This window comes from Myripristis murdjan, chromosome 17 (assembly GCF_902150065.1).
Source record: "Myripristis murdjan chromosome 17, fMyrMur1.1, whole genome shotgun sequence".
Lineage (NCBI taxonomy): Eukaryota > Metazoa > Chordata > Actinopteri > Holocentriformes > Holocentridae > Myripristis > Myripristis murdjan.
Window position 1 is genome coordinate 11,980,003 of NC_043996.1, and position 19,127 is coordinate 11,999,129.

At 41.5% G+C, this 19,127-nt stretch overlaps 1 protein-coding gene across 4 annotated transcripts; it reads left to right on the top strand.

Annotated features, from left to right (window-relative positions):
* Positions 1-941: 941 nt before the first annotated feature.
* Positions 942-13,209, top strand: LOC115375170 (WW domain-containing adapter protein with coiled-coil-like). Of its 4 annotated transcripts, none has more exons than XM_030074538.1 (13): positions 942-1,266; positions 1,747-1,780; positions 2,172-2,358; positions 3,522-3,613; positions 5,545-5,660; positions 6,384-6,481; positions 6,845-7,120; positions 8,648-8,770; positions 9,510-9,667; positions 9,812-9,906; positions 10,861-10,978; positions 11,747-11,874; positions 11,965-13,209. In XM_030074538.1, the coding sequence occupies exons 1-13, from the start codon at positions 1,226-1,228 to the stop codon at positions 12,032-12,034; spliced, it is 1,536 nt and encodes a 511-aa protein (XP_029930398.1). In that variant the 5' UTR covers positions 942-1,225; the 3' UTR covers positions 12,035-13,209. The 4 variants fall into 4 exon arrangements, with proteins under 4 accessions (XP_029930398.1, XP_029930399.1, XP_029930396.1 ...); XM_030074536.1 differs by having other exon boundaries at positions 943-1,266; positions 10,789-10,978; XM_030074537.1 differs by having other exon boundaries at positions 943-1,266; positions 10,792-10,978.
* Positions 13,210-19,127: the final 5,918 nt, after the last annotated feature.

Consider the following 19,127-nt stretch of genomic DNA (forward strand, 5'->3'; position numbering starts at 1 on the left):
TGGTTCACACTACAGAATCTGGGTTCAAGCTACCCTGTCAAGAAGCATCCTCCCTGATGGAGTGTCCTTGTGCAAGGCACTTAAGTCCTGAAGTTATTTTTCTCCTGCCCTCCAGTGGATGAGGGCAGGAAAAATAACTCCCACTCCGAGATGAATAAAGTATCAGATTGTCACTTTATATGTGTTCTAGAATAAACTGAGACACAAAAGTGCCCTCCTCGGATGTTTCTACTCTGCAGACTGATCAGAGAATATAAAGAGTGGTTGTGTTTTGTCTGATTCTCCACGCCAGATACCACAGAGTCCAAAATGAGACCTGCATGGATGGGTAAAGTGTCCACAGATGCAGACAAGCTGAAACCGGCAGATCGTGGGTGTATCCCGGAAACTGGCCAGCCAACGAGATGTGAATTTGGAGGCGGAGTCCCCAGCACCATTTGCAGCTGCGTCGTTTCCAGCTGCGTCAAGACAGCCAGAGTCAGGCAGGGCGGCACCGGAAACAGTAATTGACTTCAAAATAAGAGTACAAACATCGCGACTCGATATCAGACAAATAAGCAAACAAATAAATAATGCAGCAAACACCCAGCAGAAAACAAATCCCTACGGAGACAAACTCTGGCTGTCAACCATTTGACATGTTAGTCTACATGAAATTTGCCGATGACAGAGTTTTTACTTAACACTCTCGTATAGAAAAAAAATATTTTAGTGAGTTTGGGAAGTGGTCCAACTATTCGGAATCTTTCTTTGAATTATGTTCTATGAAAAATACCACCAAAACAGACTTTCGTTTAAAATCTATATTTTACAATGTCATCATCGTTTGCCTTTACTATAAACACTTTCTTGAACGCTTTCGTTTATATGGGTTTTATTATGAAAGCTACAACCGGAAGCTTCGTTCTGTTTATTTCGCTAACTTTACGATGCTGCCGTTTTCTTGATTTCCTCCGGTCCGTGGTGCTTTTTGCTTAGCTTCCTCGGCCAAGCCAAGCACAGACCGTAACTACAAGCCAGACGATGCACTGAGGGTGGTTTTCAGTTCAGACCACCCGCTGTGCAATGCTTGTGCTTGATGCACGACTCGTAAGCATCCATTTGGTCGGATAGGCTGAGTCCAGATATCAGGTAGCCCAAGCAGAGAGAAGATCAAGATCTGAGAGCAGACAGACAGGAGGCCACAGTTCCCCCTCACACGCATACACACATCATCACGGCCTTGATGGTGATGCATGCAAGGAAACCAACAAGAGTCAGCGATGGGTAAATCAAGTGTAAACCCTTAACATGTTTAGCATATGTCCAGGGTATAGCCTATATTTAATTTTGTAGTTTGTTTATCCGTCACGATGGTTCTCTGGTTGTCGTTACCAATGCTAACCGCCTGCTAGCAAAGTTAGCTAGGGCTCGGGATATTACCCGTAACAAAATCATTCCAAACCCCAGCTAATGTTAAGCTAACTGTTTAAGTTAGCGGCACATCTAGCCGGACATATCTTTTTAAAAGTGCTAACTTTAGTTAACTCCTTACCAGACGTAAGATAAATAAGTTCTTACATATTGCGACACTTACGAATTTTGTTAGCTAAACTTAGCTAGCTAGCTAACTAGCAGCTAGCTAAGTGACGTTAACTAAGATAAGTTGCTGTTAGCAAGACACGTTAAATCAACAAGGAAAGAAAATTGGCCCATTTAGCCATTGTACAAAAATATTAATTGTTTGCCATTTGTTATTCTCCGTAGGTGCAACGACCGAAGGGATTCACAATCCTATCAGGTATGTTGTCTTCATTTTATGAACTACTACGTTACCTGTCACAGGTTACCACCAACAGTGACGATACCAATGAGGCTCTCAAGTCTGTTTCCTCCTAAGATTAATATTCCGGTGTTAAATTGCTACGCAGAAGTGGAGACCTACTGACAGTTGGGTTTGAAACACTATGGGAACTGGTGGAAACTAGGAGCTAGAAATACAGATCCTTAGAGGTCCAGTGATATTTGGACCATCCTTGTAATTATGTTTGAGCAAGGAAAACTTGTAATGAGAGATGCAAGATGGGGTGTTTCAACTTCACAAATTCCTGCATATAGAATTATGCAAGTTTGGCACTTGCTGAAAAATGTCTTCCATGTTGTATTGATCTGATGCGCATCATCCTTTCCAGACCCATAAATCTCAACCAAAGAGCCAATCCAGCAGCCTTCACCGTTATGACAAGGTGCGTGATGGCTCATCAGACCCCACGCCCCCTTACAAGATGCTGCGACGCTCAGACGACAGTCCTGTCAGCAGACATGCAGACAGTATGGGACACAAGGCAAAAACCTCCCAGACACTCAGAGGAAAAAATGGTAAGACTGACAGGCCAGTCAAAAGACAAAGACAGCGCCTTGGTCCTACCTCACAGCAAACCTTGTGCACTTGTCTGATTTATTTTAATTTTTTAAATGCTGTCCCTTGCTTTTTAGGTTATGGTTGCAAGTAACAGTTGCTCACATGTTTGTAGACTTAGATTGGTAAACCCCTAACCTCCAGGCTGTCTCAGTCAATGTAAAAATATTGCTCTTGTATGAACTATGAGATGTTAAAAGCCCATTATCTCGTAATCGACTGACCACAGGATCTGAAGGCCTACATGCACTTATTTGCCAACTTATAGATGTGTAATGCAGTGATGCAAAAGTTCAACACCCCCCTTCATCAGGCAAGCAATTGAGGAAAAGTTTTCTGATTGAATTGTAAATTTAATGCCTTAACCCAAGTAAACTGTAGTGGGCAATATGCCATATGGGGACAGAGAGTGTGAGCAACCAGTTGCAGTTTCAGGAACGTTGCTATTTTGTCGCCATTTTGACATTTTTAGTGTGATGGGGTTGTTTTCCAGGTGTTGGAGAGTGTGCTGCTTGTGGAAACGTTGGATTACACTGAGCACCTGGCACTGTCCACTTTTTCCACCAGCACACTGCACGACTGGGAGGCCCTCTTTATTGGTTTCAGTCGGCATTGTTTGCTTTGTAAATTACTCTGTTGTCAGAAATGACAGCTCTGTTTGTTTTGCCGGGCAAGCTGACCAAAGAAACCTCACACCAAACTCACTGTAACCTTGATCAAACAATTGCTCAGTTGTTAGAATTCATCACAGGTCCAAAACACAGATCAACACAGACCAGTTTATCTCTTTTTGGGGGGTCTTTGTCCTGTCCTTTGTTTTATTGCCCTTCAGACACACGCATGCATTTCTTCAGAGCCATCAGAGCACCTTTGGTGGTGCCCACCGAGAAGATAGGGATTCAGTGTTTTGATCAAAGGCTTGTCAACAGAAATACTGTCACAAATAAAAGAAAAAAAAAACCTTAACCTTTGTGTCATGCTGTGGGTTACCATGCTTTTAACTGCTGCTTGCACTCAAAACTAAAAAATAAAAAATGCAGTCTGAATCTTTCACTGAGCTTTCAAGGCTTTTCTCTTCTGCAGAGCCCTGTGTACTGTTCTTTAACTAAAGCTTCTCTTACAGGGACCAGCGGTTCTCCTCAAGAGAACTCACACAACAACAGCTCGTACCATGGCTCCGACTCACACGCAGCTCAGAGCAAGCCTGCAGACAGGGTAAGATGTTCTCATGTTATCTCATGATCTGCCCTCAGCATTTCCTGTGGTGTTTTCATGGCCTGCCAGTCTGCTACCATGGTGCTTGGTATGTGGCACTATATGTTGTTTGGGTGGCATCTGTGAATACAAGAAGATGTCTCCTTGTAGCACAGGGGAATAGATGATCTGATTTGATTTTTGGAGCAGTCTGCTGCATGCATTTACATATCGATAAGGAAAAATGGCAGGACATTGGGCAGCTCAAGTGCTTCTTGTTTGTACATGTTTGAGTTGGTTGCAATTTAGTTCTGAGACCCAGATTCTGTCCATGTCACTTCCTGTAGAGGTCACAGTTGAATGGCCCTTGGTTTTTAATCAAGCAACAAGGCCAGATGATGACTTATCACTATATTTACATTTTTCCCTCTTGTAAGGGGCACCATAGCTAAATGTAAATAATACACTGACCCTGGTTTATCAACATACAGTAGATACACACCAGCCATCCATGTATTTTCATGGTATAATAAACTGGTTAGTATTGCTATGAGTTTCTTCACTATGCCCTTTAGCTTTGTAAAATTAGTTGTCATTTTATTCTGAGTTAATTAGGGCTAATAGCCAATTCACTGGAGCTACAGTATTTTGATAAAGGGTAAAATGTGTCACAAAGCACTGTTGTAAATAAAACATTTTAGTGCTACAGAGACACCCTGGCCAACAAATTGTATTTTCCAGATGCAAGAAAGCATGTTTCTTTGGTACAGACCCTAGCAAAAATCACAGTATTGACATTTTAATAGATTTTTCTGTGAAAATTAAATTTGTGATATAAATCAATAATTCCTACTAAAATTGTGAATCATATCTCTGTCGCAGTACATCGCAATAGGATATTTTTGTTTGCCCTATCATTCAGCCCTAGTGTTAATTGTTTAGAAAGGATGCTAAAGTCAATATGGCCATCATCATGACAAGCTAACAATACTAAAAATGATGAAAAGGAAGAAGAAAAATAAGTGTTGCACAGCATGCCAGCGGAGTGGTTATGGCAATTGCAAGAAAAACATCACAGGAGTCAAAATGAACCAAAAAGCATTCTTTTGCAGTAAGTTTAATGTCCTACGTTTGGAGTGTGCAGCTAAAAACTAAATTGAAGGGGTGTCCTGATGGCTCAGTAGTCTTGGGTGCGAGCCATGTGAGTGCAGTGTCCTGGGATAGAATCCAGCCCAGGACCCCACTCTCTCTCCAGTCAAATTGCATGGTGTGGTTGGAAATCTTTGAGTAAGTGATAAATATGTAACCCACAGGCATGTTCTCCTGGCTTTGCCATGCTTTTCTTGTGAACACGGAGAGCACAGGAGGAGATATAGGGACTGTTTGGGGTTGAGAGAAGTAAAAGCAGAGATGATGTTTCGCTGAAAAGCTGTCAGACTAATGCCTATCCATTCTGCGCTGTCCTTCAGAGGTTCAGGAGCCCAGAAGAGTTTATTCGATCGCCCATTAGCTGCTGCAAAAGCAGCCATCTGTCTTCTGTGGGCATGGAGTTGTCAAACTGTTGGCTGTTGTGTTTCTTAAAATTATAGTGGTGTGTTTTTTTTTTTTTCCATTGTTCATCACAGTTGTCAGTCAAGATTTTGTTTATTGACTCAAAGACTTTTTAGATGTAAGAAGCTGCCTGACAGATGCCACAGTTTAGAGAAAAGCCCCTACCACCCACATCTGTGTCATGCAGGGTATAAAGACTCAGAGCAGCTGGTCAATATTTAATGTCTGAGAACTCTTCAGACTATTGGAAAAATTGATATCGTGCAATTTGGTTCCGCAATCTTGTCATTAGCCTATGCATTCAAATAATGCTCTGATATTGAAGGATGCCACAGCTTACATCTTCCTTTTTCCCCCTGCATTAACTGTTAACGCCTCTCAACTTGCCTTGTCCATGTCAGCGCCAAGACCCAGCAGACGACTGGACGGAGCACATCAGCTCCTCCGGGAAGAAGTACTACTACAACTGCAGAACTGAGGTCTCCCAGTGGGAGAAGCCCAAGGACCTGCTGGAGAGGTAAGGCTCATTTGTGCCTCTGGGTCAGAATGTTTCTCCAGCTATGTTGTAGCTTTAATGATGGTGAAAGCATTTGTGATTCTACATTGATGAGTGTGCATATAGTACAGAGACACTAGATGGAACATTTTTTGTGCTAATAAAGCACAGGCATAAACTGATGCAATTCTGTTTACTTTCTCTGAAACAGAGTCCGGTGTCATACACATTGGTGTTGAACCGATGTGTAACCAATTGAAACTGATGTTTTGAGATATTTCCTCCCATTGGTTTAGTGAGATAGAGCAGTCTTAAAAATTTAGGGATGAGGAGTAGCACAATTGAGCATTTGACAACTTTCTGAACAGCCAAGCAAACCAGTCACAGTTCCTGATGTCTTGTGGTGCCCTACTAGCAGTTACATTTTTGGAGAAATGTACACGAGCTATGGCAGCAGCCTTTGCAAGCTATGCAGGAACCACAGACACAGTGTACTTACAGTGGCACTTGGATGTAGACATAAAAAATTTCTTGAACATTTCCAACCCGTTTTACTGTAACTACGCCAGTGCAACTACCAGTGACTACCAACTACCACTGACAAAAGCAATTATGATGGTGTTCATTATATAAAGAGTGCCTCCAGTGCACGAGTCTCAGCAGGATCGTGTATGGAATCTCATTGCAGTTAGATGTACATATTATCATTGACTCTAATGTACCATATATTTAATCCTGCTCCAGAGAACAAAGACAGAAAGACTCAGCCAAGATGGCAGCGAACAGTTTCCCCAGGGACATGGACTACAGACAAGAGGCCTTGCAGGACAAAGCCACAGCAAGTGAGTTTTGTGTCGCTATAAATGAGTATTTAGCAATGTGTTTTTTCCATAGCCATCCTCTGGTGAAAGTTAGCATAAGCATTATGTGACCAACATTGTTTATTTCTTGTTCATCATTTTCTGGCTAAACATCCTATACAAACATTGTATGTGGCAGTGTTTGGCTACAATTGTTTAGTGCAAAGACGCAAAATTAGGCAGCAGATTTCAAGAACACTGCTTTGGATTAGTGTCATGTTCTCTGTTGACAAGCTTTGTACTGATAAGTATCATTTATTGATGTGCTCTTGATTTAAAATAAATAAATAAATAAATAATAACAATAAATAAATAAAAATAATTGCTTTTTGTTTCTCTCCACAGAGATCACATCTGACCAGTCCAGCGCATCCAACTCCGGCCATTCCTCCTCCTCTTCTTCCTCTTCCTCTCAGAGTTTGAACTCTGTTCCTGGTGCTTTAGGTCCCACACCCTCTGCAACTTCTTCTTCATCCTCTACAGTGCCAGCGCCCTCAGCTGTCCAGTCTCAGTCCCCTGCGCTGCTGCAGGACCCCGCCCTCCTGCATCAGCTCATCCCAGCCCTGCAGGCCACTCTACAGATGAATAATGGCAGCATGGACATGGCCAAGATCAACGAGGGTGAGGGGACACGAGACACTTGGTGCACGCTTATCCCACTCCCTAACCCCATTCTCATCTCAGATTGAGTTTGAAGCAAGACATCTCCCAAGAAAAATGTGTTTGGGCTTATTCAAGCGCGTATAAAGTTGGTTATTGTTGACTTGGGTAATCATAAGCTGTAAGACAGTAGTGGCCAGGGAACACAAGGCAGTTGCCTGACTAGAATGAACGCTTTAAAGTCCTATTTATGTGTCATTCTGTTAGTAAGATGCGTCAAACAGTGAAAATGGTGCTTCTCCAAATTTTTAAGTAATGAAAATATTCGACTATGTTTTTTTGCTAGAGCATGGTTATTGTGCACAAATTGTGCACACATGGCAAACAGTGCTTTCTTTGATGATATGAGAGGTAGGGCTATGGCATTAATAGCACAACCTTGAATGTGTTACACCATAGTTTGTTTTTTTATCAGCTGGTGGAAAAAGAGTTTGGGAAGAAAAATAGTGCCTTCATGATAGCTTCCTTCCTCTCCCTTTGTAGAGAATCCAGATCCTCATCAAACTAACAGCAGTCTAAGCTGCTGTTAGTTTGATGGGCAGTCAGACTCACGCCTTCAGCATGTATAAGCTGCTATAGGTCGATGAGTCAACATTACTCTGCATCAGGTCAGTTACAGGTGTCGAAGGGAAACGAGGACTGATACATATACAGGAGTGCAGTCAGGCTCCCAGTTCTGGTGACTTTGGTATAATCTAAAGCACACTGGATAATGGTCTCCACCAGCTGGCTTATTTTGGCACAGCTTTTTGATATAACCTTTGTCACACAGAAATATTCTTTTCCTTGCGTGTGTGTTTGTGTATGGATTCCGCCGCAAATAATATAAGAATACTTTATTGTTTACGTTTACTGGAATGGAAATTTATCTTTGGCATCCTGGCAAAAAAATTGCAGTCCTAGCAGCAATAGGGTTCATGGCCTGGGGGCTGGCGCTATTTTATTGTTTTTGCTGAGAATGGCCAGGGGGGTGGCAGCAATGATCTTTTTGTTTGCATTTTCCTTTGAGGGGGTGCTTGTGTGATACCGTTTCTCAGCTGTGTGTGCACCTCCGTTTTCTTACATCAAGGATTTCTGTGTGAACCTGTCTTCATGTTTTTGCGCTTGTCGTTTATTTTATGAACATGTGTTTGCTTACCGCACCAACGTGGGAAATAACCACCACCCAAAATGTTGTTAAATGTTGGCTGTGGCTGGCAGGTTAGTGTACTCAACTGTTTGCTCACCTGCCACTTTGGCCATGATTTGGTTCTCCGTTTTAAGTTTGCTGGTTTAATAAAGTGTCTGGTGAATTTGAATTAACTCGCGACTGTAGCCGGTGAAAAGAGAATTTAATTTCTTGCTCTGTCCTTTATCTGTGTTTTCTCACTTCACTGGTTGGACCCCCATGTGTCTTCACCTGTATGTGGTTGTGCGCTCACCTACTGTATGCGTCTGTGCTCACCTACCTGTGTGTGTGTGTGCATTTTTCCTCTTTCCTCCCTCCAGTCCTGGCAGCTGCTGTCACCCAAGCTTCCTTGCGGTCTATGCTTCATAAGCTCCTCACTGCTGGACCGTCTGCTTTCAACATCACTGCTCTGCTCTCCCAAGTCGCTCAGCACTCCAGTCAAGGTACGGCCTTCTCGCTGTCTCTCTCTCCGCCTGCTCTGTCTCCAACTGTCCACCTCCACTAAATTACCCCGCTGTCCCCAACTCCCTCAGAATTAGGGCTGTGCACCTGCACCCATCTCAGAATTTACAGTCAGACCATAATTTGGGGAATCAGTGTAATAGTCTTGAATCTTTGTTGTTATGTTATCATTTTTTCTTAAATTCAGTCTTTCTGGCAATCAGAAAGTCCCTCGACAGTTTGAATGTTGGAAGACAAGATCAGAGCAAATTATATTCAAATGCAGCAGGGCCAATTTTAACATATTTTGGCATTTACTGTAAAACCAATAAAATACAGTGTAAGAGTAAAATATAAATAAAAAAAATTGAAATCAGATTAATATGTGGCAAAAAAAGATAAATTGCATTATTTATCCTAAGCAATAATGGCTGTTTGCATAATGCACAGTTCATTGGTGGATATGACTTACTCTATGGACTTTGCCTTCCCAGCTAGTTGTCGCAGTGCTTGCCACCAGGTAATTGAATGTTGCTTGAGGTGTTGTTTTCGCTTGTTATTGATCTGTGTGATGTTTTCCACTCTTAACAAGGACATCACTGCAGGTTTATGGTCTCTTCAGGACCAATACTGCCAGTATTGATAATTTTCTTGCCTTCCAGCTTCCCTTGCCCGTTTCCGTGGAAATAAAAATAATTCTCTCTCTCTTGCTCTCTTTCATGATGCTCTGTCCCCCATCAGCCCAGCAGTCCAGTCAGTCACCAGTGTCTCTCACGTCGGACGCATCGTCACCTCGGCCATACGTCTCACCGCGGAACGGCACGCCACAGAGCAACCTGATGGGCCAGAAATCTTTGCTGGGCATGCCCCCTGGTGTCATCACCTCCTCCCAAATCAGGGTATGCACCAAAGTAACAAATTTGAAAAGTGCAACGTTTTCTTTTGCTCAAACATACTCTTTAGACCCTTACCTGTCACCCATTGATGTGCCTTTGTTTTTCATTCCTTCTTTTTCTCTGTCGCTGGCACCTCTTGCTCCCCAGGGCAACATTTCTTCAGTTAAATCAGGACAGCCGCCCCTGTCTCAGACCTCGATAGAGAAACGTCCAGAGGATCCCAGGACTCTCCAGCAGCGAAGGTAGTTTCCCATTAGAGGTCAAAACTTGAAATTGCATCTGCACACTGTAATGCTCTTGGTGACTGTCGAGGAGTAAAAAGAAAACAAGGGGCATTTGCCTTTACTTTGCTTTAAAAACACTTAGGCCACTATGTGTTATAAAATAGTAATGAACAAAGCTGTTGTGCTAATACAGGCCACACCTGCCGTATAAACTGAATATATATATTGTCACTAAAAGTCTTTTGCATGTGTGCAGAATGCTGTTTATCCAAATCCCAGAAGGTTATGTTAATCAAATGGATCTAGCAACCAGAATTAAAAGTTAAGCACGGACAGGTCTTTTAGTATCTGGTATCGTAAACTCACTGACCTGCAGTATCCACTGTAAACATAAAAGCCAAATGTCTTTTCAGTTATCTGCCCTACACTTGGATGCTTTTTCTTTTTTTATATTGGTACTAGTACAGGTGACCTTAAACTCTTAAGAGAACTTGCTATTGCAATGTAGGAATCCAGTACATTGGAGCTTGTTACATACAGATTCTTTAAAAAGGTTACCTGACAAAACAAGGCAACAAACAAGGACCCCGTTAATGATGCAGTTTCCCTCTGGGCCAGTCAGTTTCAAATACTTTTTCTTGTTTTATATGTAATTGTAATCATCGCAGTTTACAAAATGCAGTAATGCAGTGGTGAGATTCATTCTTTCCCTAATTTTCATCAAAGTCCAATCAGCAGTGTCTTGATATTGTGTGATGATGTGGTGGCCCAACAAAGGAAGACCAATCCATACTTGCCCTGATTTTGTCATGCAGGACAAAATCGATAACGGATAATAAGAAACGTAAGTTGTTTTTCAATAATGCCATCATCAAGCAGTTATCCTTTCTCTTGTTCCAGCAGCCAGGAAATTCTGTCCACGGGACAAAACCACTTATGTGGGACTGGTTTGCCTCATGTCCCCTCCTGCAGCACCAGTCAAGCCCAGGCTGGCACCCCTGTCTCCTTCACTCCCACTCTGGCTACCCACTTTGATGAGAACCTCATCAGACACGTCCAAGGATGGCCAGCAGAACACACTGAGAAGCAGGTAGAGTCATCCAGAGAGGGAACATCAAGCAGAAACACTTGCACTTCATGCAGCAAAACAGGAAGAGGTTTGGTCGCTAGAATGTGCTTCACTGAGAATGGACTGAAGAATTTCTTGTAATTAAACTTTAGGCTCATTGTGGATTCACAGGAACCATAAAATGACAGTAGTGAAATTAGTCATTTTGTTTGTAAAAGCGCTGCAGCCCGGGTGTACAGAGCAGCTTCTCTCTCGATATTTGTTAACCAAAGATGAAAAACAGCTTTGGCTTTGCATATGGATCTATCCAATTTGTGAGGTCAAATCAGCCAAAACTCACCTGGGACTGAACTACTTTTACATGATACAACTGCTTGAACACAGGAACTGATGGTAACACATTTAAATTGAACCCTGATGAAGACAGTTTGACTTTTTTTTTTTTTTTTTTTTAACTATTGTGTATTAGTAAAAACATGCCTTTGCACTGGAGCTACAAGTGTGCAGCCTTATTACCTTTCTCAAAACATCAAAATTTATTTGCTCAAGCTGTCACGTGTTAAGTTTGATTGTATTTTAGGGCTTTGGATTAAAGAGCCCTCAAAATTGGGCTTCCTCAGAAGGATTGCAATCTAATAAGCTTTTTTTTTTTTTTTTTTTTAAGTAAATCCAAATGGATAAGACCAGCAAGATTGTCTTTACCCTTGTATTCAGAGAAGGTTTGTGAATAACATACCTGAATTCTTTGTAACTGCCATGATCATAAAAGCCGTCATCCCTTTCTGTCAGGCGGCAAGGTTGCGTGAGGATATCCACAACATGGGCAGCTTGTACATGTCTGAGATCTGCACAGAGCTGAAAAACCTTCGCTCCCTGGTCAGAGTGTGTGAAATTCAGGCCACACTTAGGGAACAGAGGTGAGAGCAAAAACCACTCTTGCACAGAAATGCACACAGACAGTTGGAGAGACACATCTTCATTCACCTCTTTGTTGTTTTTTTTCCCAGGATCTTGTTTCTGAGGCAGCAGAGCAAAGAGCTGGACAAGCTAAAGAACCAGAACTCATACATGGTCTGAGAGCCAGGCTGGAGAGGAAAGGATTTTGAGGTCTGGAATGAAAAAGTGAAAAGAGGTTGAGAGATGAACGGCCCGCTCTGTGAGGCTGCAGGAGCAACCTGCTGTATTCTCTGAAAGAGCCGAAGCGGAAGGCCTGAGGGAACAAAGCCGAACCTGACAGAAGACAACTCAGACGGTGGCTCTCAAGGTTAAGCCCCATCATCCTGAACATGCCGATTTTTATTTTCCTCTGTTGTCCACCATGTGTATTGTCCTCGTTCACCAGGACAAGATGAAAGTGATTGTTCCCCAAGGTGGACACACTAATCAGTGGACACAGAGGACCATAGGACTGGGGCCTTAGCTTTTCTTGACCTGGGACTCTTCAAATGGCACCTTGTTGGACCATGAACCTTTGGATTGTGTTTATTGTACTGGCTTAACTTGTTTTCTCATGTGTTTTGATGTGTAGTGGTGAGGAAAAGAATGAACTTCATCCCTGGAAAAAATAAGAACCATCTCATATCGAGAACTAGTGAACTCATTCCCTCCAAACATTTGAAATGGACTTGTTCAGTAATGGTGAATCATACATTGAATTGGGTGGATTCAATGGTAGTGCTGTTAATAATTTTCCTTTTGCTCACTATTGTACTTTTCAATAGTTTTCCCATCCCAGTCTTTCTGGGTGCTGATTGGTTTTACATGCCATGCCATGAGATTAGCCAAGACCATCGGTCAGGTGTATTTGAAATACTTGATGTGCGCTTGATATATCTTGTCCAAAGTTGTGGGAACCAGTTTTAAGGTTCCAGTGGTGCAAACTCAGTGAGGAATGGCTAGCTATTTCAAACACACTCCAAATGTTTCAGAGTCACTTTCAAAAACTTGATATTATTGGACCTAGGTTGGCTCTTAAAACATATGACGTCACATTCATTTGGGGCCCTACTCACTGGTTTAATTTATCCCTCAGCTATTTGTCCTTTTTTGTATAGTTGTCAACATTTTGTTTCTGTCCCTAGTTGGCAAATATTTCATTCCTTTGTGCAGCTTAGCAAGAAATTGTGAAAAAGAATAGGATAACAGTATAAAGGTCTGGATTTTACAGTTATGTAAACGTAAATTAATGTTGCACATGATTGATTATGTTCTTGTAGTGATGAAAATGGAAAGACATTTTATTTTTTCAAAAAGCTCATCTTCTTGTCTTGGTTCAGTCATTGCCGCGGCTTAAGTTGCAACTGTCAAGCCAAATGTGGCAAGTCATTTTTTTATAGAGTTCATTCATCAAGAGATGATGTACTTTTTATATGAATGAGAGGTCACTGCAGTCTACAACAGTTCTACACCCATGTAGCTATAAGTCCTGTCTCTGTAGGCTATTCTTTATCCTGTCCATGAGAATAGTTTCCACCAACCAGTTTACTTAAGTTTGCAGATCTGGTCTGATGTGCACCCTTGTTTCGGGGGGTGGGGAGGGTGGGGTTTGTATAATATTCCATAAAATATATGAGAATAAAATATTCTACCACAGCTTTTGATTGTTGACTTTTATTTACCTTTGAGTTGATATCTTGTAGCCTTTGGGTTTTGTGTTCTGTATATGTTGCATGTGTTGAGTAAATTTACTCATGAATCATGTGAATTGCTGTAATGAACGTCGGACATGCCCTCAGGAAAGAGGAGGGTTTGTGTGATGAAACAAATAGGAGAGAAACAAAATCAGACCATGTATTAATTACTGTATCCCTTGTCCATTGCTCAAGGATTTATTTCCTAGAGAAGCAAAAATATCTGGAGGTGAAGTTTCCTCTCTGGACACAAGATGGTGACATTGGGCAGGCAATTAAGTTGAATTTCATCTAATCTTCCACATATTTGCTTAGATGTGCTGTATCCTCTGTTCAGTCAGGGGGTGACCTGTCTTATGAACCTTGGCGATCTCAGATTTTTTCCATGACTGAAAAGGAGGTCATACATTCATAAATTTGATTGTAGTAATCATCATAAACTGTTTGGCAGGAGCATGGTATAAAATCATTTGATGGTGAGTGGGAAATTGCCAAATATTTTAACACTATGTCTAGAATGACACTGAACATGGCCTTTCAGGTTAACATCTCAGAAGCTGTTCTTGCTGTATACTTATATACAGTGTGCATCTAGTGTCTTGTTTTTAACCCTTAGACACCAACAAACACAAGCTGCTGGTGACAAATTCCTTTTCAGGTCATTGCTAAAAAAGAGTCTACACTCATAACTGATGCCGAGGGCACCAGGAGTGCTTTTTTCAGGCTTTGGAAGAGGTAATCTTTCTCTAGAGATTCAAATAAATGCTGCATATGCTGCTACTGTTGCTGAAGATGAGCAATACCCTTAATTCAGTGTTTTTGCTGACAAACTGTAATGTTAGACACCTTGCAATTCAACTTTGTGTCATCTTACGCAGGCTTTTAGACATTACCGTCTGGAGCATGGGAGCATGATCCCCAAGTCTGTGTTACTTAATATCCTTGCTTTTACTGAATGGGACATAGTTTGTTTTCATCTAATATAACCACAGTGTCTATAGCAAAACTAAATAAATAGAGGAAAAAAATCGCAAATAAAACTGATGAAGATTTTAAGCTTTAATAGGTTTCTATAAATCTCATGTGCAAAGAATTTGAGTAAATTTGGAAGTTCTGTGTTTAACAAAGGTACTGCAGAAACAGGTCAGTCCCTATAAATTGGAAGCAGATTTTTAATACCTCCCAAAACTTATTACATTTCGAATGAACATTTCATCATAACAAAAGAGACCACAGCAGAGACTCAGTGAGACTTTGAGTAATTGACACATCAGCAACTGTGCCTGGAGATCACTGATTGGCTCTGGAGTTGAGCAAGATGTTCAGTTGCAGAGGTCACTGAGCATCCAGAGATAGCAATGTACTGCTCACACTGCAAACCAGTCTGTAACAATGGCAATCTGTCTTTCTGTTTCAGCTCCATCACTGGCATCGCAACATAAACACTGTGGATAAATCGCTCAGTTAAGGTGTATAAATTCATTGGCACCGCTGGCAATCTGTGGTTGAGATTGGGCCACTGGGAGTACTTATACTGTTTTAGGATTGCATGACGGACTTAAAATTATGAAGTTGTAACTCTGTGTATGACTGCCAAGCAGTTCCAACCTGAAATACACCCCAGACTTGGACAGTGTTGTTTGGCTTTGCAATTGCTAGCGCTGCCATAAAACTGCAATGTGCTGACATCGTACCTCATACTGGCAGGGCTTCCTCAAAGTATAGACTCAGCTGTGATAAATTGTATTTTCTTTCAGTGTTGTGGATGAAGATACCTTTGAGCATCTATTGCAAAGACAGCTGATCATGTATTTATTGGATCCCATTGCTCTGAAAGTATATTTTCACAGGGAGCAGCTATCCAGAGTACTATTCTCCAACTGTGACACATTGAAACCTACCCACTCCATTTCAGTATCGTGAGCAAGAACTGAGCCAAATGAGGTCTTCAGTTACAAATTACTGGATGCAAATACTTCACTTCTAATCCCATGTGCTGCATTTTGGTTATTGACAGACTGGTCCATCCACAAATTGAATTGCAATGGGTGCCAGGAAGCCATTCTGAGTCATCTTAGATTGCCACAGCTTTGCAAGATACTGCTACTCAACCCTAAGATAATTAGAAAAAGTGTTTAGGACAGGAGGCTAAAACTTGGGTCCTGTTTAAAAACACACCCTAGCACCTTCCCATGCACTTTTCCTCAAGGTGTATGGCAGATAAAGAAAGAAAAATGGGTCTCATGTGGACCTTTCTCACTCTATGCTTTGAGTGATGCAGTTCAAAAGCTCTGGAGTCCAGGCTGCTTGTTTGAACCAGTACCTTGAGCACCAAAGCTTGAGAAACTGTATTTGCAAATTAAACAGTAAAAATAGATTTTGTCATGTTTATGGACACAGTTTTAGAAATGGTAACACAATTGATCCACTCCATACAATATAAGGGTCTATATTCTAACATGATAATTGTTAGATAGGTGCAAATATAGGACAAAGCCCACCTTAGTGTCACAGAAAACTTGGCCTGTATGTCTCTCTTCCCATGGAGTGACACCTCCTCCCATCCTCTGCCGACTGTGTCTCCACTATCACCCCCATATCAGGGTACAAGAGGAAGTCAGAGAGGGTGGAATCACTAATGTTGTCACCATCCACTCCTGGACGCTCCTCCCGTTCAGACATCTGCAGTCAGACCTTGTCCCCAGACTCCAGACTATGAATCACTGACCTCGAGCCATAGTCCAAGTTACCTCAGTGGTACTGGTCACAGCTAATTTCCACAGCCTTGTCATTCTTAAACAGAGTGAGGTAGGCATCCTTGGGGTAGATGTAATGTCGTAAGTGAATTTGACTCTGCAGACGGAGCAGCAAAATTTGCTGGTAGCACCATCGTAGTGGTGATCCTCAATTTGCAGTGGTGCTTTTTGATACAGATCTGTCGGGCCCATACTAAAAGAAGTTCAAGAGGGCAGTCTCACCTCTTGAACCTTTAAAACTGTGGTGTCCTCAACAACCATGAGGTCCCAGTTGTCATCAAACCTTAGACCTTATTCCCCTTTTCCTCCTGACAAAGTACCAAAATTCCTACAGATAAATAATATGACTACAATCAGGCCATTTCATTTCAACCACCCCTAAAATATTATGATTTTTATTGTTTCCTTTACGGAAGACATAAACAAGCAGTACAGTTAGACCTCAAGTTTGAATGATCAATAGGTTCAATGAGGTACACTAATATATTCGAACAATATATTATGTATTATATATTTTAGCTGTAGGAAGAGCAACCTTTTGGCACTGGGTCTTCTTACTTCCTATTCCTTCTTTTTAAATAGTTCAGAGGATAAAACGGGTAAAGTCAACATTAGTACCCAGGCTGTCAAAAATCTTTTTCATGACCCTCTGCCAGTACATAGTTAAGTTAGACAACTGAAAAACATATGGATACTATCACCTGATCTGACTGACATTGCCAGCAATTGTTTGAATGACTAAGTCCTGCCCTGCTCATCCTCCAAGTCTGCTGAATATTTCAAACTGAATAAGTTTAGACCTGTCATTTCTCATTGGATGAAGCATATCCCCCACTAATTTATTCCACTCATCATATGCGAATGTTACCCCAAGTCCCTCTCCCACACAGTTTTAAGTCCTGTGGTGGTACTACCGACTCCATCAGAGAGATATCTGTAGATTAGGCTTGTCAAGCGAGGAAGGAACCATGAAAGGATTCTAATTTGGAGCCTACAGAAAATTGGGTAGGGACCCTAATACCCGTTGGACTTAGACAGTCTCTGAGCTGAACGAATCTCCACAAGTCTTTACTCTGCAAATTGTAAAAATCTTTCAGTTCACCAAAGCCAATACCAAAAGGTATTGTGATGATATAGGCACCCAGCATTACTGACTTCCCCAGCATGCCAGTCTCTCCAAAAGAACAGCTTCCTTCCTATTTTCACTTTTGGATTATTCCATATCGAAGCTAATTCTGTCAGGGAAGGGGATCATTTTTCCTTTGTATGTATAAGAGCCATATATTCCTAGTGAGAGATTATTGGGTTCTGGAGGACATTTGTTAAAAATTGCCTATTTTAGCCTGTAATTTGCTTGCTTTAATGTATTTCTGATCCCAGCCCACATGCTTCTAAAACATTTCAAAAATATCAAATTTATAAAATACCAAATTCATACCCATGTATAGAAATGTACTTTTTTTTTTATGTATACCTGCAACCTCTTGGGTGAAAATACACTTGACTATTGGCCTTGAAGTTTCTCTCCTAATGAATGGGGACAGAAACCTAAACTAAAACAGTAAATCAAGATGTTTTCTGAAGTGTTGCTCTTGACATTTGCCTGCACTGCTTGCATGGCAGCTTTTGCCCAAAGCAGAGGTTGCTTTGACACTATAATCCCATCACATGTCATCGCATACATGTTAACTCCCACCCAGTTGAGAGTCTTGTGTTACTCATGTCTCCATTCTCTCCTGGAGGAACGTCATGTCCATCTCCCTCTGCGTGCCCTCTGTGTCCTTGTGCCTGTGGAAACCCATCCATCCACATAGCATATCTTTAGGTGGGCTCAGCTGTTGGTTATGACAGGTAAGATAATTACCTTTTTAAGGACAAAAACAGCCCTAAGTTATGGCATGATTATGCCTATGTTTGAGCGAAGACTTTCACAAGGCATTTTTGAAACTAAAATACACAGTTTTCAGGTTTTTGGAGTGACACAGACTTTGTTAAATGCAATATACAGACATAGCAGTAGTTAATGTTTTTTTTATGATGGCATGAGGTACTATAAAGTGTCTTGTGTTGCAGTTGAAGTGGGAACTATAATTCACTCCCAGGGGCTTTCTGGTTCTGGCATTTCATCTTCTTCCGCTGGGGCCTCCTCTACAGTTGGAGCATTTTAAGTAGGCTTTTCAGCTGCTTGTCCCATCACTGTCTCCCGCTCCTGGGCTCCACTGGTACTCCAACAGCACTGGACCCCACAGTTTCCTCACCACGGTGCTTTAGAAACCCTTGTGAGCGATCATAAGCTTCACGTGTGAATCAAATTATTGTGGTTGCCTGTTTATGCGCATGCATGCATTCACCGATTGCTGAGATACTCAGAGGCAAGATTGTTCAATGTTCAATGTTGTTCAATGAGATGTTAACCTGAAAGGCCATGTTCAGTGTTCAATGTTTCTGCATGTGCTTGTGCACATAGCACAAGCACATAGCAACCTGGTTTCTACAGGTTGCTTCTCCCTTTACATCCACTACTTTTGTCTTGTGCATTGTGTCATTATTTTTCATTTGTCTTGGCAGACACTCTTTCACTTACAATTGACTAACTATCACGTTGGAATCACGTTGGAATACACAGGCATGGCCCGACATCATTATAAATCAATAGTTCAAATACATTCATCATGTCTTCCATTTAACTAAAAAACGTTTTTGGTCCTTTTAATCATACATGGGATGTTTATTTACCTTGACAGTTTCGGAGGTCAATTGTCACTCTTCTCTGACAATGTCACA

Bases quoted from the DNA above. Each gene is read 5' to 3' on its own strand.
- LOC115375170 (XM_030074536.1), top strand. From the start codon at position 1,226: ATGGTGATGCATGCAAGGAAACCAACAAGAGTCAGCGATGG. The intron at 6,482-6,844 runs GTGAGTTTTGTG...TTCTCTCCACAG, and splicing joins GCAGGACAAAGCCACAGCAA to AGATCACATCTGACCAGTCC. The intron at 9,907-10,788 runs GTAGTTTCCCAT...CTCTTGTTCCAG, and splicing joins AGGACTCTCCAGCAGCGAAG to CAGCCAGGAAATTCTGTCCA.